The 22,453-nt window shown below is 49.8% G+C and overlaps 7 protein-coding genes across 7 annotated transcripts; 1 reads left to right on the top strand and 6 right to left on the bottom strand.

Moving 5' to 3' along the window:
* Positions 1–459: 459 nt before the first annotated feature.
* AUEXF2481DRAFT_90003 (uncharacterized protein) lies at positions 460–3,127 on the bottom strand. The gene is made up of 2 exons (XM_013487215.1): positions 883–3,127; positions 460–818 (listed from the first exon to the last, which is right to left on the bottom strand). Exons 1-2 carry the CDS (start codon positions 3,022–3,024, stop codon positions 675–677), a joined length of 2,286 nt encoding a protein of 761 aa, XP_013342669.1. The 5' UTR covers positions 3,025–3,127; the 3' UTR covers positions 460–674.
* A 2,305-nt stretch (positions 3,128–5,432) lies between these two features.
* Positions 5,433–6,694, bottom strand: AUEXF2481DRAFT_66751 (uncharacterized protein; the record flags this gene model as incomplete). Its single annotated transcript, XM_013487169.1, has 3 exons — positions 5,433–6,046; positions 6,105–6,324; positions 6,383–6,694. 3 exons carry the CDS (start codon positions 6,692–6,694, stop codon positions 5,433–5,435), a joined length of 1,146 nt encoding a protein of 381 aa, XP_013342623.1.
* A 1,523-nt stretch (positions 6,695–8,217) lies between these two features.
* AUEXF2481DRAFT_41405 (uncharacterized protein) lies at positions 8,218–10,752 on the bottom strand. The gene is made up of 5 exons (XM_013487145.1): positions 10,214–10,752; positions 10,057–10,152; positions 9,992–10,002; positions 8,711–9,696; positions 8,218–8,508 (listed from the first exon to the last, which is right to left on the bottom strand). The coding sequence occupies exons 1-5, from the start codon at positions 10,607–10,609 to the stop codon at positions 8,288–8,290; spliced, it is 1,710 nt and encodes a 569-aa protein (XP_013342599.1). The 5' UTR covers positions 10,610–10,752; the 3' UTR covers positions 8,218–8,287.
* A 2,196-nt stretch (positions 10,753–12,948) lies between these two features.
* Positions 12,949–13,258, bottom strand: AUEXF2481DRAFT_41404 (uncharacterized protein). Its single transcript, XM_013487144.1, has one exon. The coding sequence runs from the start codon at positions 13,236–13,238 to the stop codon at positions 13,008–13,010; it is 231 nt and encodes a 76-aa protein (XP_013342598.1). The 5' UTR covers positions 13,239–13,258; the 3' UTR covers positions 12,949–13,007.
* A 988-nt stretch (positions 13,259–14,246) lies between these two features.
* Positions 14,247–15,618, bottom strand: AUEXF2481DRAFT_41402 (uncharacterized protein). The gene has a single exon (XM_013487143.1). It carries the CDS (start codon positions 15,355–15,357, stop codon positions 14,407–14,409), a length of 951 nt encoding a protein of 316 aa, XP_013342597.1. The 5' UTR covers positions 15,358–15,618; the 3' UTR covers positions 14,247–14,406.
* An 891-nt stretch (positions 15,619–16,509) lies between these two features.
* AUEXF2481DRAFT_47411 (uncharacterized protein) lies at positions 16,510–17,882 on the top strand (the record flags this gene model as incomplete). Its single annotated transcript, XM_013487155.1, has 4 exons — positions 16,510–16,710; positions 16,856–17,117; positions 17,166–17,467; positions 17,520–17,882. The coding sequence occupies 4 exons, from the start codon at positions 16,510–16,512 to the stop codon at positions 17,880–17,882; spliced, it is 1,128 nt and encodes a 375-aa protein (XP_013342609.1).
* A 1,103-nt stretch (positions 17,883–18,985) lies between these two features.
* Positions 18,986–20,596, bottom strand: AUEXF2481DRAFT_6264 (uncharacterized protein; the record flags this gene model as incomplete). The annotated part of the gene is made up of 2 exons (XM_013487036.1): positions 18,986–19,077; positions 19,312–20,596. 2 exons carry the CDS (start codon positions 20,594–20,596, stop codon positions 18,986–18,988), a joined length of 1,377 nt encoding a protein of 458 aa, XP_013342490.1.
* Between the last annotated feature and the right edge of the window lie 1,857 nt (positions 20,597–22,453).

The raw sequence follows: 22,453 nt of genomic DNA, 5'->3' as shown, positions 1-22,453 counted from the left end.
TGGTCCCATCGATGCCTCGCATGGCTTCAGAGAGGAGTCGCAGGCCCTGTAGCATCTTTGCTGTATCTATCATGGGCTTTAAGAGTATTACATATGTATATTATTGTCGTTGGCACTTTTTCACATTCATTCAAGTTTACACGGTCATCCCACATTCGAACTTGGTCAGTGTTCTGGAAAAGAAGTTCTGAAAACATGTATTTAACCTTATCTCAATCATTGAGCTATTGACCATGCTGGTTGGACCAGATCGTGGCAGATTATATCTATAGGACCGATCACTGCAGATATTGAAGCATGAAATACGGTGGTTCACGAGTGATATCGTCGACAGTGTTTTTGATGCTTGTTAATGAAGTCACCCTGGCTCTCAGCCACACTTTGAGAATCATGATGTACGCAACAACGTTGACAATCCATGCTACAAGTACCGGGCGAAAAGCGACAAGCTCTCAAAAACGAGGCCAGAGGATGTTTGCTTCCCAAAAGTGTACATTAGAATGTTAATAGCGAGTGGTAATAAAACAGCAACCTGAACTTCCAAAGTTATGTGCTCGCAACAGCAGTTTTCTGCGCGTCCACTCCCAAAATAGAGTCTCGTACTCGAGTACCTCCAAGCCAAAAACGTGTCGTGTTATTCGTATCCGTTGTTGTGTATTGTCCTTCTCCTTCTTTTATCGCAATGCAATGCCAGTGCCGTTCTTCGTCCAGCGGTATAATGCGAGGACAGTGTGTCGTCTGTATTGTGTTTCTTTCTGTGGTACGTAGCGGCCTCGCGCTTGTGTGACTGCGGATCGGAGTATTTGACGGTAATTGCGCTGTGAGGACAGAAAATCAGTATTGATATTACTTGTGATAAAGGGGATCATGAATGAAGCTTACCTGATATTCTGTATCCAGAGTCGACACACAAGCCTCAGTCGCTCGGATGATGACTTCGCAAGCATTTATAATCTTCGGATCCGTTTCTGTTTGCAATCGATCCACAATCAACAGGAGAGGCAGACTGCCCTGTAGAAGCTGAATGCCGAGGAAATACGGCACAAAGCCTAGATCTGGGTCGACATCCAGGATATGAGATACGTTGTCGGCGGCTGCGATGGCATTCGCGATTGTCGTTGTGAATGAAGGAGTCGCCATGAAAAGATCCCGGTCGTCGAACAATGACATGGGATCCCACTTTCCGGCCAGAAGGACGCGCGAGACTTGTATGACGAGATTGGCGTATGCGACGACAGTTTTTGTGTGATGGATATCTTGGTAATCCAGTGCGGAGGCTTGTTGCTCGAAACGGACCAGACTTTGCGCGTAATTGTCGAGTTGAAGCAGAACCTGAGATTGCACTCGTTGGCCATCTGTGTAGAGCTTGCCAAGTGTGTGGTGATTCTTCAGGTGATTGTAGTCGAGTATTGTGCCGACAATCGTCATCAATGGTAAAAACCAGCCGTAGATGTTGTGGCCAGTACATTCGAACGAAGGGAATTGCGGGCGCTGTGTGAGTGATGAGAAATTACCTGATTGCCATGATGCTTCGTCCAGTGGTAATAGAAGATCCTCGCATTCGGCATCTAATAAGGCGTTCTGTCGGTTGTAGCAAAGCGCCAAATGACGATCTTGGATGTAGAGTAGCCACCAAGTTCTCCTTCGCTCTTCCAGCGTTTCTTGGTCTACCTCGGGCTGGGTGGTGTCTGCAGCATCCATGTATTGAGCGAGACCATTGTCAAAATCGAACGAATTCAGACCCAACCAGGGGTCACTCTCGAATTCAATCATGCTCTGGTTGTTTGCCGTCGGTGATACGCCAGGGATTGAGGAGCCTGAGATGGGCTCTTTGTTCAGACCTAGCTCTCGAGCAAGAGCAAACGCCGCATGCCACCATCTCATACTCATAGCCTTTTCTTCACTAGCAGACGTGATTGCAGCAATGTGAATATATGTGATTACATCGTCAAGAGTGCCAGAACTTGACTCCTGCAGTTTGCGGGTTGGGCCATCTGTCAACTCATGAACGCAGCCGATATCTGAGTGCACCAGAGGATGAAGCAAGCGGATTGTCACCAGTCGCAGTTTCCTGCAAATGTTGATGCGTTTCGAATGTGACCAGGACAGAGTTTCTGGACCTCCTGTTTCGGCAGCTGCCCACAGCATGCTTGCAAGTAATGCCGGACTGCAGTTTCGAGGATTGTCCTTGCTCATGACTGAAGCTTTGCGGAAGACAAAAGCATGGATGTGGCGACATACAGGGTGCATGAAGGTGTTGAATTGACTTGTGAAGTACAGCTCGAGCAGACTGGCAGCCTGTGCTTCTGTCAAGATGGATGCCACATATGGCAGAAGAGGGACAAGAACGGGGTATTTAGGATGTCCGACACCTCCCGAGTTCGTTTCTGAACCGCCATCATCGGCGCCAAAGACCGGGGCTGCCATGGAGGTGCTGAATGCAGCAGATCCCAGATCAATTGAATATCGGCCATTCCACATGTTTGCGTTGCTGTCCAAGGTGACAGTCGAAGCATGGCGTTCTCCCATACTCGGACGATGCATGAATGTTTGCATGCCATGATCTGTGCCGAAGGAGCTGTGTCGAGCATATGCTGATGATTGTTGCGATTGCTCTGGTATGATCGGATTGGCGGTCAGGGGTACGGTTGGCGGGGGCGGAGGCTGGGAATGTTGCGGCGGTAGTTGCTGCGTCGGGGCGGGTACGGGAGGTGCGGGCGCGGCTTCCTGCTTGTGTCCATTCTGTCGCTCAAGCAAGGCAGAGCGACTGGGCTTTCCCCGCTTGTAGACTGCTCGTTGGTATTCGCAGATATCATGTCCTGCACACCTCGAACATGGCTGCTGTCCATCGCACTTCACCCGTCGTTTGTTGCACAGGTCGCAAGCACGAGTGATGCGCCGCTTCTTGTTTCTCTCGCTCTCTTCATCCAGCGGGCCGTCTCTCTTGCAACCCGGCGATGTCGAGTCCTCGCCCGGGCTGTGGCTCACGTCGTGCTTGTAGGTCGTGTCGGGAGGAGTCGTCATCTTGTATAGATCCTCCTGGATGATCGGTTGATGAGAGGGTTAAATGGAAAAACACAAGATTCAGGAAAACGATTCACATCCATCATTCCCATCTTTCCCCGGCCCCGCCCCGCAGTGACCTGGTCTAACTTTCTCGACCGCTTTCAAGCCCTCCTTGTACACGAGCTGCGGGGCAATGGCAAGCCACATGAGCTGTGCGTCCCTGCATCTGGAGATTGCTACCGAGGTTTAACGCAACTATTTGCTCAGATGACCTGCCCTTAAACCAACCAGGAAGCAAAATTCCACTCTTGCATCTGTTTCATGGCGTCGAGACGAAGGGTCTGGCCTCTTGCAAACCCCCTTCTCCCAAGATTATTCTCGTCTTGATGGATCTGATAACGAGCCTCATCAATGGCACTTCCCAATCCACGCGAACCGCTCTCTCGGCACCGTTCCGTTTGTGCAAGAGACATCTATCAAAAGTCGCTTCACACCCAAAGCCCTAACCACGCCCTAAACCAATACTCTACAATCGCATAGTGACGCCTTCTTACAGTAATATCTTCAACATCACCGACATGCCACCGACTCCAGTGTACCTGTTTTCCCCCGGAGGCCCCGGAGACGCCCCGCTTTGGCATCCTTCTCCAGTCTTGAGATTGGAGAAGAAAATGTCCTTCTCTTCAACCTTGTTGTCCGAACACGCCGTGAGTCTCTCCGAAGGTGCTGAAGTGTTCGCATAACAGTTACGTTTAAGGCAGGTCGGCATGTGTATAGGGAGGATCTACAGAGACCCGTCGGGGCCGTTGCTGATTTCCTGGTATGCTTCGCTAATCTCAACTTTGCGAAAATTCCAGAAACCAGAGTATCGTCAGTGAGGTCCCATCAGACTGGACGTCATGTCGCTTAAAATCGCGTGGGAACACTCCTGCGGTTCTCTCCGTCATTTTTCAATACTGCATGCGTATGACAGCCTTTGATCACAAGAGCATACTTGTACGGACTCTTCACGTCGACGTTGCAACTTGCGGCGCCTGCACATCCTCCACCCCGCTCCCCTCCGCCGCTTCGGCTACACTCCCGTTTCCCGTGCGTTCGCACAGATGTTTCGCACAGTTCGCGAGCCCAAAACTCAAAAAGCGAGACCTCAGACATGTGAAATTGCCAAAACAGCCACACGTTCGTTTCTCTTTCGCTTTGCATCTTTGACCCCAACATTTGGAGATACTTGTACTCGGCTATCAACCGCACTCACATCAATCACAGCTTGTGATCGATCAGGTCTCGTGGTCTAGCGGTATGATACTCGCTTAGGGAGGTGCTTCTGTACCTTGAAAACTCTAAGCCAATTGCGAGTGGTCCCGGGTTCGATTCCCGGCGAGACCCCTTCTTTTGCTCATGAGAGCACCGTTTTGGTATGCAAAGAGGAGCAGAGAGGCAGGAGATGGTCGGGGTAGCGATCTGAATCGTTTTGGTGGTTGGGTGAAGCCTGGAATCCTAAGCAAAAGCAAGCGTTCCATGGACGCAGGATTTCTGGCAAGACCCTCTTCTTGCATCTGTGAAAGCCTTCATTTGGAAAGAAAAGAGTAGTAAAGAAGCAGGAGAAGGCTAGGGCGAAGTTTTGAAGATTTCTATGAGTGACGGACGTGAAACATGAGCGATGGGTGAAGCCTGCCTAAAATTCATAGCGAGCGTTTGATCAAGGTGAGACTTCCAATGGGACCCTTCTTTACTTATGGGAGCGTTGTTTCACACGGCGGAGGATGGTGAGAGATTGAGACGAGAAAAAGATTGAAATTCGGAAGAGCTTTTGGTAGACGTGGAATCTTGGTGGACGATTGAAGCATGGAACTGATTTGGGTGTCAAGCATTTGATAAGCAAGGAAGCAGGGCAATACGCCTTTTCCCTATGAATGCGCACGTTGTTTTTGACTCAATGATGATGTGTTTAGGTGAGCTGCCGAGATTCTGTGAATCTAGAGAGCATTTGTGGGAAAAATGAAGCCTAGTATGAGTTGGGTGTCGAGACTATCTTTCGGTTTGAGACTTGGAAAAGCAAACCACTCTAGTTACTCCAAAGTGTGTTGGTCTTGAATTGATATATCGGAGAAGGGTCAGAGTCATGGAGACCGTGATTGAAATAGTTGTTTGCGCTAGGGCGATGCGATAGATCTTGTCGTTCTGCTGATGTCGCTGAAGGTTGACTTAGGTTCTCAGCGATGCTGTGTTGACTGCTAGTTACAGTGAGCTTAGCCAGAGAGAGTCGACCTGTAATGGTGGAGTACATGGATGGCATCTCAAAGTACATGGAGTGGTCGGCACGCACGCTTGTACTAATCACAAGTCTCGCTGGACATGACATTGTGGAGGATGAGGAAAGTTCTTGATATTAGATATTTTGGAAAAGGTCAAGGTATCGCAAACATTTACTCGTGTCCAATGGGCTTACCCAACTGCTGGAAGGCAATCGATGCAGAAGCACCGAGCAAGAAGTTAGGCTGTGCACCAAGGGCAGGGTTCTCGCCGATGAAGTTGTTGGGGAAGCCAATGTCGAATGGCTTGACACCTTCGAGCTTCTTGATCTGCTCATCTGACAACTTGATGCTCAATGCCTTGATGTTGTCCTTGAGGTGCTCGACCTTGCGGCCACCGACCAGAGGGAAGACGTTTGTCGTCTTTGACATGACATAGGCGAGAGCGATGGCGGTGAGGGAAACATTGTGCTCGTTGGCGACTTCTTCGAGAGCAGCGGAGATCTTGACTTCGTCTTCTGTTTGCTCGCCGCCCATCAAGCTGCGAAGACCTTCGCCGTTCTTTTTACGCTCCTCAATAGCAGCCTTGGTCTGGAACTTACCACCACCGAGAACATCCCAAGGTGCAATAGCCATACCAAAGTGACGAGCCATTGGAATCACGTCTCTTTCCAAATCGCGAAGCAAAATTGACCACCTACCTTGGTAGATGGAGAATGGTGTCTTGCCGTGTGCTTTAGCGTAGTAGTTGGCAGCAGAAACTACCCATGCAGGGGAGTCCGAAATTCCTAAAAAAGAAAAAAGTCAGATTTGGTCTTTGCAATGCAGGTAGGACGAGTGACATACCCAGATACATGACCTTTCCTTGTTCGACAAGGATGTGCAAGCTGTCCATGATCTCCTCAATTGAGGTGGTGTGGTCCCACCAGTGGAGGTAGAGGATATCGATGAAGTCGGTCTGAAGCTTCTTGAGCGAGTCGCGGACGCTCATGAACATACTGCGCTTGTGGTTACCGCAGTGGTTGGCAGCCTTTCCCTTGCCTAGAGCGTAGCCCTTGTAGTCGGTCTAGAGGTATAGGTCAGCATACATGCAAGATTGATCAAACATTAGAAGAAAGACCAACAGTGAACTTGGTGGCAAGGACGATCTGATCACGGTTTCCACGCTCTTGCATCCACTCGCCGATCCATTGTTCGGACTGCTCGTTTTGGTAGTTGTTGGCAGTGTCGATAAAGTTGCCTCCTGCTTCAAAGAAAGCGTCAAGGAGCTCAAAGGATTTGGCTTTATCCATGGATCCCATCATGCTGCTCCAAGCATCACCCACTGACATAGCTCCAAGCTGAAGAGGGGAGACACGAACGCCGGCAGTCGAAGACAGAATACGAAGTCTGCCGAGCTCGGTGGCTGGCTCCGGGGCGGGTTCGAAGAAGGACATGATTGTGATGTTGGTTATTGTTAGATCGTGTATGGAAACAAGGTAAAACAGAGATGATCAGAGGCCAGTTAAATGAGCGAGTCGTTTGAGCTTTATATGTTTGCAGGCCGGAGGTAATGCAGGAGCTACACGCTCAAGCTCCGGGCCATGTCATACGTGGGATTGAGGTCATCAACGGACTTAAGCCTCGAACTGAGCCGGTGCTCACATCCGGAGAGATTCAAATGTTTGTCCCTCGCTGCAACGAAACCTTGTGGGTCTTCATTTTCGGCCGAAACGTGTCAGCCAGACCTTTGAGCTCTGATATGCGACCAGAACAGACAGTACTGGCGAGCAATTACAAAGCACTTGAGGGTCTCAACACGCGGTGTGCTTCTTCGACACATACAGACGGGATGCAGGAGCAAGATAGAAACATTGATGGACAGCATGCAGGTCTAGAGCTGTTCCTTCGGGCGGGGAAGAAGGGAGCCTTGGCAGCGTCACCACTGAGCAGGTCGCCGAATTAGTCCTTCGTCCTTCGTCCTCCATGATACCCCTGAGCGAGCGCATTTCTGCTAACAGCGGAAGCACAAAACACAGAAGTGAGACTAATTGACAGACCATGAAGACGAATGCTGAGCATACTCCTGCGACTTGATTGCGCAAGACCAACTTGGAAGCCTTGAGCGCAGCACTCTCCTGAACAGGGGCCCCCTCGACCAACCAAACGACTCCTGAAAACACGACCCAACTCTAAGACACTTGAATGAGCATCGGATTTTCTTGGCCTCGGCATCATACGGAGCAGCGTCGAATAGCTCCATCTTGTTGTAGAGAGTCGAGCTGTCAAAGCTTGCTTGATACAAGACAAATATCGCAAGGCAGAAAGAGTTGGAGACATGCTTCAGCGACACATAAAGATCCGAGCAGAGTATCCCACATTACGATGCAACGGCACAGATTGGTGTCTTCGGAGGTAAACACCAACCGAAGAGAGAGGCTCCGATGGGCGGACGAGGAGGTGCAGGATGTTTTATGAGCCCAACAAATCAGACCACAAGCACGTACGGCCACAGTCAGCTGAAAACTGGGCATCCCGTCCGCTCTGCCATACATAAGCAGTTGAACGGCAGATTAGTACTACGGTGGGTGACCACGTGGGAATCCCTGCTGCTGTACGTTTTGTTTTGTTGGATCCTCTTTTGCTCTTCTCTGGTTATCTTGAGTATCTGTCACATGTGTAGCTGTCTCAAGGCATGGTACTCTCTAGACTTTTGGCAACGTAATTGAGATATGCTGTTCAATTGATTCCTTGCGCGAAGGCTGTCCATGTGAGATACCACTGTGCATTTTTACAGCTTTAGTATTGAAACATAATGTTTCAGCGCGCATGGGAGGTCTTATCATGGCGATGTGTGCTTTGATGTTCGCGCAGCAAGAGTAAGACTCATGTATCAGTTTGCAAGTCAGTGCAGGGCAAATGGATTCACTTTTGAAGGCTTGAACGGGGACACGCGAAATTGAAGAAAAATGAACTTTTTGTCCAGGTTGTCATGAGATACATATGCTGATACATTCATGAATACACTTGTTGTTTTGCAACCATATAATCTACTCCATGCCAGAGTAGTTGCCTGACTCGCTGTACTGGCGGTCACTTCCCTTATTCTTTCTGAGAGGACCCAGCATCTCGTTCCAGAAGCTGTTGGGAGGGTCGAGGAAGGTGGCCTCGTAGGCGTCAATGGTGGGACGCTCCCAGATGAGGTCGGTAGTCATAGGGGTCTTGAACTTGGTCTTCTTGAGAAGCTTCCAGCCGAAGAAGGTGACAGGAGCTAGAGACTTGTTAGCATGCGTTCATGATCAATGTAGAGAAGGTAGAAGGAGAGCAAAACGAGGATAAAGGCAGTCTGGAGTGAGAGGGTTTTGGCGTCGCCCGTTGCAAAAACCTCTGCAACGGGATACGATCCACCAAATCTCAACCAATCTTGCCTTAAATCACTCCATTCTTCTTCCTACACCACTAGAAAGCCTTACCAACTAAAATGGTCATTGTGTAATAGATAAAAAAGTTGTCGGTCGACCATGGTGCGAATGCGGTATAGCCGTAGCAGCCAACAATCATGATCATCCAGGCAAGTCCGAGGTATGCGGACCAAGGCTGGAACCAACCACAGTAAGGTAAAGTCTTTCTGTCAATGCCCTGAGCCTTGAGTGCACGCCAGAAGAAGATGTATGTCGTCGTCATAACAATGTAGTTGATGACACCTCCAGCGGTGATCAGGTTGACCAACCAGGTGAGAACCTTGTTCGAGCCACTGCTAACTTGCAAGAACGACAGGCAGGGGAAGATCATGACGAATGCAAAGCACCAGATGGGGACACCGTTCTTGGTAGTCTTCTTGAAAATGCCTGGTGCGCGGCCTTCAACAGCCATACCGTGAAGAGAACGAGTAGCGACGTAGGTGTAAGTGTTACCGGCACTGAAGATAGAGGTGACGAGCAGCGCGTTGACGAAGGAAGGAAGTCCAGCAATTCCCATGTTCTTCATAGCGATGACGTAGGGAGAGGCGGCGGCGGTACCACCACCTTCTCCGGTTCCGCTAACGATAGCGACGAGCCCGGGGTCCATGTGCGAAACAATGATGCCAGCAGCAAGAGCGCCTCCGATGAAGAAGATACCGAAACGCCAGTAGACTGTCTTGAACGCAGTCTTGATGTAGGTGCGAGGACGTTTGGCCTCAGCGGCGACCATGGAGATGTACTCGGGACCAACAACACAGAAGGAAGCAGACCAGAGAGCGGCGCAGAAGCCCTCGAAGCGGCCGAGCGTACCTTCAGTTCTGTATTCTGCAAAAGCTCCATCTTTCCAGTTGCGGAAACCGTAGGCATCGTGTTGTGGGTTTCCACCGACCATGGTGACGAAGGTGAACGAGAACAGCAGGAAGATAAGGATGACTTTTCCGCCGGAGAGCCAGAATTCTGCTTCACCATAAGCTCTGACAGCGAGGACGTTAAGGAGACTGTGAACATGTCAGCGATTGGGACTTCGGGAGCACCTGCGGGAGTGCTCGAGCGCAATGTTGCTTTGGGCGCAAGTCGCCAAGGGATTGAGACAAGGAAATATGGTCACGATATAGAAGTCGCAAGGGCGGCAAGATAAACCGGTCTTTCTTGGGCGCAAGGAAATAGGGTGCGAGGCAAAAGAAAATAGGTGCGAGGGTATTCTCCAGGAGGAAAAGGGCGCTCGGCAGAAAAGTCGCATAGGAAGGATTGGAAAGAGTCGCAAGGGAGTGTTTGTCGCATAGGAAGTCTTACCCGTAAAGAATCTAAGAATATGTGTCAGCTCTAAAATGATCCAAACGTCTCCAGGGTACCCTTACGATGCAAGCGATTGGGATACTCCACGGCGGGATATCATCACTCCAGTATCCAAGAACAGTGGTCAAAGCAGTAATTTCGAAAGGAATGAGCAATGCCTGAGAACATTGCTAATTAGCTGGATGTTCTTTCCGGTCGCTTTGTTGTGTTGTGTCTCACCTCGTAGATGAACAAGTTCCAGCCTGCCATGAAGCCGAAAGCATCGTCGACGAAGTGACCGGCAAGACGAATGAAACCACCAGAGACTGGATATAAGATTGTCATTTCTGCAATACAGTTGTTGACGAGACCAAGGAAGCACGAATAGATAAAATAGGCGAGGAACAGACTGCCAGGTCCACCGCGGACGAGGCCGCCGCCAATGGACACAAACAGTGCTGTACCGATAGAGCCACCAATTGCGATCAACTGGATCTGTCTGTTACCCAGACGGCGCTGGAGATGATCGGCGTTGTCGTGAAGGATACCCTCCTCCGTAGAGTCGCGGTGGAAGGGGTCTGATGGCGAGTGCGAGACAGTGTCGCCTGTCTTCTCGTTCTTGTCCCAGAACGGCATGACGGGCGTATGTATAGAACCTGGAAAGGAAAAGTTGTTGGTTAGAAAAAAAAATGGTCCAGCGGGCTAAGAAGGAAAATCTGAGCAGGCACACGATACATATACACAAGATGCAGACCAAGGAAAAACACTGAAAGGGCCGCTTCTGATCCAGGCGCGGCTCTTGGCCACTGGTCTGCAAGGATTCCAACTCGTAAAAACGCTACTTGATGGGGCGAAGAAACCCACTCAAACCCAGATCTGGAGACTTGGTTCGCTAGCCGGGTAGCCTCTCTGGGGGATGTTCGTTGTACCGAACGTTGCTAAACCCAAATTGCTTCATGGCAGTTTGCATGAAGGATTCGACTTGGTACGCCGAGGATTGGCTGTTATCTATGGGAATGATAGCGCAGTGGAAACCCTTACCTCATACAGATATCAGCGTCAGTTACAATCCGATTCTTTGACCTTGTACTTCCTTTCGCTGCGCCAGTTTGCAGTGCTCAACAAGTCGTCAACTTGCCGCAGCGAAGTGGACCTGACACGGCTGGTGGGAAAATGAGGTTGCTTCAAGCAGCACGCCCTTTGGATACGACTTGGCCGCTAGACTCGGAAGGGCGTACCGTTTGCCTCAGTATTTGCGACATCACGGGGAGGCGCTTCAACTACCGCACGGCCGACTTCATGCACATCATCGTTATCTCCAGGATCTGATCAGAGGAGTCGCATTCCCACAGCCTTGTCAAGGCTAGAGCAGGCGCCCTCAAAGGGCAATAATGTCCAGGAACACCTTGCTCTTTGTACCTCCACGTGAGCATTGAGAGACAGGTGCGGGGCTCCAGAAAGATGGGCGTCTAAGCCCGCGCGCCTTGGCTCAACACTTTGACGTCGGCGGCTGCCGTCGAACTGTTCGGGGCTGGGCAGACGGACGTTGACATGGATGTCGGGCAAGCTATTCCCACGGAGATGCCCGAGCTCCCGGTTTCAATTGGCCAGTGATGTGATGCCGGATGACCGATCTAACGAGATGTGTGTGTGTGTGTGTGAAAATTCAAGCAAACAAAACACACGGAGCGTTCCAGATGACAAGAGAAAATTCGCGATGGTTTTGTCGTGGGCGGCAACTTGGCCGCGGGAGTGACTCTTTCTCACAATTTGAATGCCTCTTCGCAAGGCACCAAAAGCACTGCCTCAAGACTCGACCCGACTCGACACTGACGTAGAAGCAAGATGATGTTTACCCGGGCCAAGTAAGTTGGCGGAACAGTCACGTCCCAGCTCATAAACACGACCAACGGCAGACCATTAAAGTCACGCCCGAGCAATTTGAGCATTGTTGATTGATGCACCGAGGCACTCCAAGCGACAGGCGACAGGCTACTGGCGACATGCGACAGGCGACTGGCGACATGCGACATGCGACATTTTCCAACGATACCGTCATGGCCAAAGTCACTGTCCAGCGCATGATACAACCAGGTCGCAGACTTAGTAGGTCACGTATCAAGGAGCGTCCTTTCGACAGTGCAATGGTGGTCATGATAGGGAGGTTGGTCAGAGGCCAATTACCATTGTGAGCTGGAGCTCGTTGATATCTTTCACTCTTGCCTCTGTTACTATGTGATTATCAAACCAATTGCAGATTTTAAGTACTGGTTGTCGTATCACTGCTCGTCCGCACTCAACCGCTCCTCGACCTGTGTCTGCAGCAAGATACTCGGGTTGTAATTCACTCACCCTGCAAGACTTCACTTCCGTCATATCAACTCCAGTGAACATCTGGCTGCAGAATCATTGTCCTCTTCTGTGTACACTGACAGAGTCTCTATCGTATCAACGGAAGAATAAAGCCAGCAACATCCCGGGGTGGCTCATTATCACGTCCAAAACTGGGTGGAGACCGCGCTGGTCGAGGGCGTGTGCGATGCGGGATTCTTGGTCCCTCCTGAAAGGAGCCACAGGGTTCGATTCTCCCTGGAGGGATATGCCAGTGGAACCCGCGTTATCTTGAAGGCCGCTCTGCCCTGGACTACGGAACCTACCAAGCGACCGTACAAATGAATCGTACTACTTGATTTATTCTGGCGTTGACACTCAGCGGACATTTCCTTGCGACTACTATCCTTCGTCTGTGAATTCCTCAATCACGCAGCCACTGCCACCACCAACAACAACAACAACAACGATGGACGCGATCCTCACCTCAAGAGACTGTGCATCATTCAAAGCCGCGATCTTCGCACTGGACTCGTATCAGAAACAGGATCAATCGCGGGGATCTCGCGAGTTTCTCGCGCATACTGTGGCACTACTTACCCCGGCAACAGATAGCGCCATCCATACCGCATTCAGCTAGACATCGAGAGGTACATCCTCGTGGCCGATGAAGGATGTGGAAGGTTCTGGCGGTCGAAGTCTCTCAGGTAACGACTAGAGCAATAGTGGAGTTCTCGTTTCTCGGCATCGTCGGGTAGGCAGTCCTTGACCAGGATCGTAGAGCTGTATCCACGATCCTTCTTGGACCGGAACAGGCGACTGACAGCCAGGTCTTGATTTTCGGGTCGAGACAAACGGCATATGCTAGGTCTGATTGCGAAAAGACGCAAAGATGGGAAGCGAGGACCGTGACAGGACCAGGATCTAGAGTCATCAAGGGAGAGTATCTGAAGTCTGAGGAGAGTCTCCTTGTTAGCGACTGCTCCCATATCTTGCTTTGAGCAGACAGACCACCGGGAAATCTTGTGCCTTGTGCCAAGGGCATAAATCACCATCCACAGGGGCTCGACACTCTGATAATGGTACATGAGACACTCCCCAGAACGCTTCGCGTCGCGGCTCAGGTGCGTAACAGTGCCTTGTAAATCACCAATACTATATTGTGAGCGATAAGTTGCATGCGCATGAAACGCTGCGGAATTGTAGTAACGTAACCTACGTTCGGTAGAGAAAGCCCGTCAAAACTTTTGGCACGACTGGGAGAGCCTCAGGTCACAGATTCCCGAGAAACCACACCGAATGCGGTAAACCTTTGCCTTGCGTGGCTGCAAGAGATACCAAACTCGCTGCGCCACAGCGTCTCAACTTCTACAAGACTCCAAGGCAGAAGCATTATTGCCTTCATATTACAATTTACCTCTTCCACCAATTTCAAAGGTACCAGCCAGTAATCAGGTCTTTCTACTACGGCAGAGCACGCGAAGGCGGGTGTGTGGCTTTGGACTTGTATCTGCCCAAGAAGCATCACCTTCACATGCCGCTTGTGCCTTTGGCATACTCGGACATGTTTCGGAGGTTCACGCGCATGTCCTCGCGTTGACGAACCATAAACGGAAGTAGACACTGTTGAGATGGATGTAGACAGAATCCACTGATTGGTCAGAGACGTGGTATAATCAACCTTGTCTAGAAAGGTAGTGTCTGCGTGACTGTAATTCTCAAGGGCTTATCACCTGATATCTGTCCCGCTCCTGCTTGAACAATCGACTCTGCAAGCAATCAAGCCATCCGTACCCATGCATCCAGAGAGACGAGAGACGGAAGCAAAGCTCCTCAAATTGACGGTCATGGACATGAGTAATGCCTTTGACGTGCGGTCTCGACAGCGAGCATCACGAAGTATGAGCTGGCCACCCCGAACATACAATGGAGCTGAAAGCCATGGGACTAACGGTGTATAAGTGAATACATGTGATTGATAAAATGGATCTTGGTCAAGAGGGTATTTACAGTGATCAGAAAAGGCCATCGTGGTCTACGATGTTTTCTTGCATATCAAGATGGATTCCTTGTATCCCGCACTGTCACGGTAGTGAAGTTTTCTAACCTTCTTCCAAAAGCCATTGCTCCCTCGCGTTACTGCCAAACCTAGCCATTGGATCGTCGTCGTCCTCCTCGCTATCATCGTCTTCGCCGTCGTCATTCTCGAGGGGTATTGCCATCCATGCAGGCTTTTGACTTTTGTCGGACATAAACCAGTGAGATTTCCAGATGGTCAGGAGCATCAGAAATGTGAGAGGCAGCATTACAAACAGCAAGTAGCGAGTCTTGCGCCCGTCATGACAGGACTTCTTCAGGGCACCAGCCACTTGTGCTGTTGTGCGAGAGTTGACCGAGGTCGCAAGCAGTGACTTGGTTTGACAGGTCCAGCTCTCGAGCGTATAGCTTCCGTGGTCAATGGAGCTTCCGAAAACAGTGTTGTTCGTCGTCTCGCCGTTGTTCAAGAACTGTCTGAGTTGGTCTACAACAATATCATTGGTGACAGCTTGGACAGCAGTAAGGACGGCAATATACAGGACGCCAGCCATTGAGCACACAGAGAAAGTCCAGGCCATAAAAGTGTCTTTGGGCCCAGTTGTAACAAGCCATCCAGTCAGATCGAGATTCCTTACGCCTTGTAGGTGGAACCTCAGTTTTTCGCCTTTCGGGACATCCTTTGCATCTTTGTCCAGTGCATATAATTGAGAGAAAATGTGATCTTGAATTTTGCCGTATATGTAGGCTCCAGCAGTTCCAAGAGCGAACAGTCCACCCCAGAAGATTGAGGTACGACCATTGTCTTTGAGCGAGGCGGGAACGTATACAGCTGCAATACCAGTATCGTCGTGCTCAGACAACTGGAGTGTAAGGGTCTGATTGGAGAGTATTGTTGATAGTTCGTGGGCCAGAGTGCGTGGGTGGTCAAGGCCGTTCAGCACACAAATTCCGATGATGAAAATCGTGAGTGCCACGGCTAAACGAAGCAACGGTGCGCTTCGTGTAGGAGGAGCCATATAACTGGAGTATGTGACTCACACAAGTCTGCCGTACAATTGCTAGAAAATCGAGGCTAGTTTGTGGTTTCACTCTCTGGCTCCCCGCGTGCGGAACACTGTTACAGTCGATATCCGTCTCAAGGCACAAACTCTTCTGGATCTGGAGCGACAGCACCGAGACACGTCCTCTGAAATGGCTTGGATCCGTCAATATGAGATATGACTGTGCCTTGCTACAGCTTGACGTTACTCTCCTCTGGTTATCAATAGAAGGTGGATGTGATAGAGTGTGGGTAATGATCTTGGTGAAACATCGCTGCTTCATTAAACGGGGTAATTTCGGTCTCCGACTTGGGGGACGAATCCCACTTCTGCCAATCTCGTACTTTCCTCGTCCAAAGACGCAAGACCTAGCTTTAGTGCTGTCGCAATAGCAAGCAGATATTCTCTTCATCTACGCACGACATACCAGAATGAGGCATCCTTCGGACTCCTGCTCTTTCAATCTCACAAATCTTTCGCTGTCGGCTGCAATGATCGACTGCCTCTGGCAAGAAGCTCTACGACTGAAGCCTTGAGGTCAGCAAGTCGCGCACACTTACGGTCACCCTACCACATGGATACAAGAGACAAGTTCTGGACCTATCGCTACCAACCGCTGTCCATCGCTGAACTTCGTATGGACTAGGCTGCCGTGTCTGGAGCTGCGCGAGCATAAGCGAGGCTGTGATGTTTCTGGACGCCTACAATTATTGACAGACTTGAATTACAGGCCTAGCGTTTGCGTCTGAGACATGATTCAATTGGTCTACATTGTGGGACTGCCAATTGTTGATCAGGATCTTTAGGAACATGATCCATCAAGGGTATCTCCGCAGCCTCGGTCACTGGGTTGTGGGTATAATGTGTCTTGTCGCATCCAAGCTGATCACGTGCCAAATCCTGCCAAGGATATTCAGATGCAATGACGCGAACTCCGGTTCCTGCTTGTCAAACCATCTTTTCTAGCTGTGTGGACCCCTTCCCTTCGTCATCTCAAGGCAGACATGCGACTAGCAGCCTCTGGTCTCATCCAATAGAACCCATCTTCGGCCTATTTCCAATATCATAAATGGGAGATATCCAGCCCACAAACTTCAAATTGCTTCGCCTCGCTCACAGAGGTATACCATGCCCATAAGCACAGCACCTCGTAGTCAGCCCAACCTGTCGGATGTCCGAGTTTTCACCATCCTTCCTAAACATGAGAAGATAGAAGAAGAGAGTGTCCCAGGCTATAAGGCTGAGAGTTTCTACTCCGTGACACTTGGGAACGTCTTCAATTCGAGGTATACGGTTCTCGCGAAGCTCGGTTTTGGCACTGCTTCAACCGTCTGACTTTGTAGAGATCTTGTGTGTGTATCCATCATGATGATTCTGTGATCAAGGATCTCAACTAACCGATGAACCACCGTCAGGACAACCAAATTTGTTACTCTCAAGGTCTGTATCACTGGACCAGCTGCCACAAGTGAAGTGGCCATTTTCCCACCACATCAAATCAATCGAGGCAGACCATCCAGGTCTAGAAAGGATTAGGGTAGCGTTTGACGATTTTAAAGTTGAAGGACCTTCGGGATCCCACCAGTGTCTGATCCACACCCCGTTAGGCATGAATTATACGGAGTTTCGAAATCGAATGCCAGGTCAAGCTTTATCGACGGAGTTGCTACAACAAAGCCTGCTTATGGTTCTGCTTGGCCTTGACTTGCTGCATCAGGCAGGGGTCGTGCACACAGGTCAGTCCACACGGTTTAGCTCAAGTACCGTAGCTGAGGTCACTTCAGACATATCGCCCAACAATATCCTCCTTGGTGTCGAGGATATGTCAATCTTCTCCAAGATTGAGCAATCAGAAAGAGATCATCCATCTCCTCGGAAGCTCTTTAGCAACCGAAGCATTTACCTCTCTCACGAAATGCCGCTTACGCATGGTGCGCCCATTATATCCGACTTTGGCGCGGCTCGATTGGGTGTTCCAGGTCAGAAGCACTCTGGTGACGTCATGCCTGGAGTCTACCGAGCACCTGAGGTTGTTCTGGGTATGGAGTGGGACTCTAGTATTGATATATGGTCGGTTGCTGTCATGGTATGCTAAATCATCCTCTTTGAAGTCGTATGATTTGACTAATGAGAACTAGATCTGGGATCTGTTCGAGGGGAGCCGACTTTTCCGCGCTGTGAAAGATGGCCATCTTGACGACGAGCAACATCTTGCCGAAGTGGTCTCTCTGCTAGGTCCTCCGCCAAAGAAATTCTTGAAAATGAGCGAAAGGTGCAGTCAATACTGGGATAAAGAGGGCAATTGGATCGGCACGGTACCAGTACCAAATCAGACTATAGAAACGCGCGAAGGTCGCCTTTCAGGCAAGGACAAAGAACTTCTTCTAGGACTCGTTCGCAAGGTATCGCGATGGGTTCCAGAAGAGAGACTATCAGCGAAAGATCTATTCGACGATGAATTCTTGAACCAGTTCAAGATTTTAGGTAGAGGAAGTGCCTAGTAGCATAAGACTCTCCTATAGTTTAGCGCTGATGACAAGTGAGGCTTCAAAGGGCAATAGTGATTATATAGTGTCACGTTACGTATATTCATCGAGGAAATCATGGCACATCACCTGCTACCGTCTCGTCCTCCATCACCTTTAGCTGCGATGTGCGTAGGCTCCTCCTCGATGCATGTTCAAAACACATCTTTTCATTTAACAAGATCAGATGGTGGGTCGTGTTTTGTACAGACCCATTCGATAGGTCTCCAAGATGTCTTCTCATCGGCATTACAAAGACTTGTCAACCCTTTCCCAGATTTCGAGATACCGCAGATCATTGCGCATAGCGTGTCTCTCCGGTTGCACCAGTGAACAATCTGATGACTTCACCACAAAATACTCTACGGTACTGTAAGCGATCATGTCAAGATCTGCATCGTTTTCTCTCCACTCTGGTCCGGACAACGGATCGTGATCGCTTGAGCCTAAAAGTTCCAGGCATAAACTACGCTCCACACTATATTGATGTTCTATACAATTAGCACGCCCTCCTTAGATTGTACCATTATTTAAGCCTCCGGACGACAACTAGACATTCAGATGTATCTTCTACGCTTCCCTGCGTCCGGAACGCCGAGTTCATCTCTAGCGGCTTCCCGCTCTAACAAGCTGCTCCCAGTAAACCAAAACAAATAATCGAGCGCGGTGTGACAGCTTGCATGCAGTGCACACGAACACATACCCTTATACCCGATGCTCAGGCTTTATGATGGAGGGAGGAGCCTTGAATCGAGTTGCGCGCGAAAGCCTTGTCAGAGCAGAGGCAGAGGTTGGGCGGGGTTCTATTGTGTGACTAGGACTGAGCAGGCCAGCACCGCGACCAGTATACACGTCTCAAGACTAGCTAGGCTTAAGACCTGTGGAAATCGGTTCGGCCGACGATCGTTAAGAACCAAGCCAGATATGAGAATGATAGCTCCCTACCTACGTATCCTTCCTGATTAGCACAGCATGACCCAAAGATCTCTCACATCTGTGGCTTGTATCCTCGATTGAAGCGGCAGTGGCAGTATTGTGTTTGCGTAAGATGTGTCTAGAGGTTTATACGATACATAACTCTAATTTTCTCTCCTGGGCTTGGTCCATGCAGAAACCAATTCTTTCCGCAGCTCATGATTGACCGCTAAGAAGACGTTTGCAAAACCTGTATCTGCAACTTTTGTCAGCATAGTCACCTTGTCGGGGATAGCGAGATCTTCAAAATGATCTGTGATGATTTGTGCCGCCAGCGTAGACGGATGGGTCAGTCGACACTCGAGCCGTCCGGAAGTCAAAGCTGCTGTGTCAGAAGCGCTCGAGAGTATCGCCAAGGTTTTCTTTAGTATTATCGACGCTTCGACTAAGCACGCCACGTCGGCCTGTAGCATCTCGCAAGACTCCTCACATGCTTCCTGAATCTTCTGACAAATCTCATCGCAGCACTCGTCTGTCTTCTCGATGATTGCCAGTCTCCCATCGTCAATCGCTTCTGCAATCTGAAACTCAGCCTCATCACACATCTCTTGATGTTCTGTCAGGATTGACTGCTTTTCCTTATCCACAACGTCTTGTATGATCACACGAGCGGTGGCTTTCAAAGCGTTATCGTCAACGTCAAACGTCTCTTTCACATACGGAACCTGTTCTGAGCATTTCTTCTGGTATCGGGGAGGTGCGGTGACGACGTCAGGCTTGGAGCAGCCTCGATTAAACACCGTCGGTACGATGTTCGAGGGTGATAAACTTTGGCTGTGTCGACTCTTAATGGACCTGGCCGGTGACGCAATGGTTGATGTTGATTGAGTCTCATGGAGCTCGCTTCCAGTAGGGAAGTCGTGACGGGCGAGTTGTCTGGCTTTTATAGGCGTCTCAATTGCCAGGCCAGTGCTGGCACCGGCGAGAACACCTGCTTCAGTGGGAATATCGACTTCGAAGGAAGAGCAGACTTCTGTTGGAGACCACGGTGGTGGGGAAGAGCAAGGAGTACGTGAGATCATGTCAGGTGCTGCGTCTTGACCTCGTGAACGCTTTCCAAGGATGGTACTAGGTAGGATGACTTGGTTGTAGGTGGGTATTGGGGGCGGCTGGTCGAACACAGTCCAATTCCTCTCATGTGCGCCGATTCCTGCATTAAGATGATTATAATTCATGATTGGCGCACTTAATGCGTGTTTATTCAACGCGGAGGCAAAGGTTTGGAGGCGAAGCTTGCCGTCTCTAGGGAGATCCTGCTTGATGTAATGAAGACGAATACTTATTGCCTGGCTTATCTGCGACATAGCATAAAAGTCATCATCTCTCGGATCGGCAGGACTGATAGACTCTGACAGTCCGGGTGGAACGAGAATAATACCAGGCTCCTTGAGATTCAATGACAAGGTAGTGGCATCGGATGCTTCCTTCGCTCCGTGTAGCTTAGTCAACAACTTGTTCGGGAGCAGGTTCTTGTAGCTAGATGAAGTAACCGAACATGCATTGATCGTTCTAGGAAGAATGTTTAAATGAATCGTCTGATGTTCGTTGTTGGATCCGGCAAGTCTGAGGTTGACTTTGATGGCGATGTAACCTTCCTGCAGCATCTTGTTGTAGCTAATGTTCACATGAGCAAGACAGCCGACGTTGTCGAGGTCTGGAGCATGGACTAAGACAGCTTTCCTGGCCAACCTCCAAGGCGCCTCTTGTGTCGCCATCGTATCAAAAAGTTAGACGAAACAGAAGACCCCTCGAAAAATATCAAGGAACCCTCCCACCCGGGCTTCGTATCGAGAATGAGCAGCCCTGGCTCGCGGTAGAAAAAACAACAAGATGGGGCTGAATAACAAAGAAGAACTGGAACAGTGCAGTGCACCCTCTAGAGCTACACACCACACCCCGTTACTTAGAAACCTGTTCACCAGTACATGCCCAATCCAAAATCAACACGAGAAGATGGAGAGTCCTGTGAAACACAGGAATGACAAAACTGCTGACCAGGACAGCCAAGTAGCCAAGGTAGTAGAGGTAGCACAGAAGCGAACAGCAGTGGCCTGGGGTGAAGCGCTTTGCTTTCGTCACTTGGAAACCTGTTCACCAGTACATGCCCAATCCAAAATCAACACGAGAAGATGGAGAGTCCTATGAAACACAGAAATGACAAAACTGATGACGAGGACAGCCAAGTAGCGAAGGTATAGGTGCGTAAAGCAACCGACTGCAAAATCAAATGTGAAGCGTGGGGAAAGAAGTTAACTTGAGAGTGCGGGCGGGACGCCTGTTTATGTTTTTCTGGCGCGACGCGCAGACGCGTCATGGCGTGAAATGCCAAGCAATCAGTCTGGTTGATCTCTAGCCGTCATTTCATATGTTGGCCTCCGCATGCGCAAGTAATTCCTTGACGCGACAAAAGCATTAGCCACGAAATCCTCCCTCCTCGTCAAAACCTAGAAATCGAAATTCACAAGGCCGCTTATTAAACCAGCCACCGTGCCTTCAGGATGCTGAAAGATGGGTAGGGAGCAAAAGAGAGAGGTCGTACCCGGGATCGAACTGGGATTACCGGAATCAGAATCCGAGGTGCTAACCATTACACTATACAACCTGTTATGCGCCGATTTTGATTGAAACGTCATACAACACTCGATCAAGAAAGCCCCAGCAAAGAACTTGGGTCTCCGCGTCGATACTTCGAAGCCACTCTATGATCCCTCCTTATACTCCCTTCAGGAGTACTCCCACAGCTTCGGAACGGAAGACATAGTCATCATTGAAATCGGCTAGAAGCCCAGAATCACTGTTGTGATGCCATTGCCACGCGAAAGAATCCAGGATATAAGTCTGTCAGGGTCGTAGTGGTCGGCGGTGCACATCAATCACCCAGCGCTGCGCAGACGCATCACATCACAGCCAGCGCAAGGATTCTCAGGTATCCGCCGTCATCTCACACCAATACATCGACAACACATATGCCACATGGCCACAACAATTCATAGATTGCTCAGATCTGCCCGATTCGTATCACACCATGAAGCCTAACTCGACCGAATCTTCACTTTCAGAGCTGTTGGTCTCATAGTCGGACCAGAGATCCGCAGTTCCTGATTCGGAGATCCAGTGTCGAGGTCCTTCTCCTCTGGTCACTCTATGAGCAAGATCACTCTGTAGGGGTCCTTCGAGCAATTCACAAGGACTGGAGTCTTCATCGTCGTACATCTCTTCCCAACACTGTACCACGAGAGAGTTATAACCCTCATTCACAGATTTAATGGTGCAAAGCTGTGGCATCTGCCTATTGATTATCTCTGCAATCTGTGGAGGTGAGAAGGTATTAGGCAAGTCAGGTTCCGCGTACGCGCCGAGCTCAAGGCCTGAAAGGTCTGGGAACATTGGCGGAGGTCTGTAAATCAGATTCTGCATGTGAAAGACCACTGGCAGAGCAAGGCATTCAAGCAAGGGAAACCACTCTGGTAGGCATAAGATGCTCACTAACGACAGTGGACAGTCGATATCGAAGTCCAAAGACTTTAGAAAGGCTAGATTCGAGACTACGCAGACAAACTCTACGGCCGTGA

The sequence above is a fragment of the Aureobasidium subglaciale genome (assembly GCF_000721755.1).
Source record: "Aureobasidium subglaciale EXF-2481 unplaced genomic scaffold scaffold_14, whole genome shotgun sequence".
Classification (NCBI taxonomy): Eukaryota; Fungi; Ascomycota; class Dothideomycetes; order Dothideales; family Saccotheciaceae; genus Aureobasidium; species Aureobasidium subglaciale.
The sequence above is the reverse complement of the archived record's forward strand: the minus strand, read 5'-3'. Positions and strand labels throughout refer to the sequence as shown.

Excerpts from the sequence above, each read along its gene's own strand:
- AUEXF2481DRAFT_41405 (XM_013487145.1), bottom strand. The coding sequence starts at position 10,609 with ATGCCGTTCTGGGACAAGAACGAGAAGACAGGCGACACTGTCTCGCAC. Across the intron at positions 10,153-10,213 it reads GGAACTTGTTCATCTACGAG|GCATTGCTCATTCCTTTCGA; the intron begins GTGAGACACAAC and ends CAATGTTCTCAG. Across the intron at positions 8,509-8,710 it reads CACAATGACCATTTTAGTTG|CTCCTGTCACCTTCTTCGGC; the intron begins GTAAGGCTTTCT and ends ACAAGTCTCTAG.
- AUEXF2481DRAFT_41404 (XM_013487144.1), bottom strand. The coding sequence starts at position 13,238 with ATGACTCTAGATCCTGGTCCTGTCACGGTCCTCGCTTCCCATCTTTGC.
- AUEXF2481DRAFT_41402 (XM_013487143.1), bottom strand. The coding sequence starts at position 15,357 with ATGGCTCCTCCTACACGAAGCGCACCGTTGCTTCGTTTAGCCGTGGCA.
- AUEXF2481DRAFT_90003 (XM_013487215.1), bottom strand. The coding sequence starts at position 3,024 with ATGACGACTCCTCCCGACACGACCTACAAGCACGACGTGAGCCACAGC. Across the intron at positions 819-882 it reads CTCTGGATACAGAATATCAG|CGCAATTACCGTCAAATACT; the intron begins GTAAGCTTCATT and ends CTGTCCTCACAG.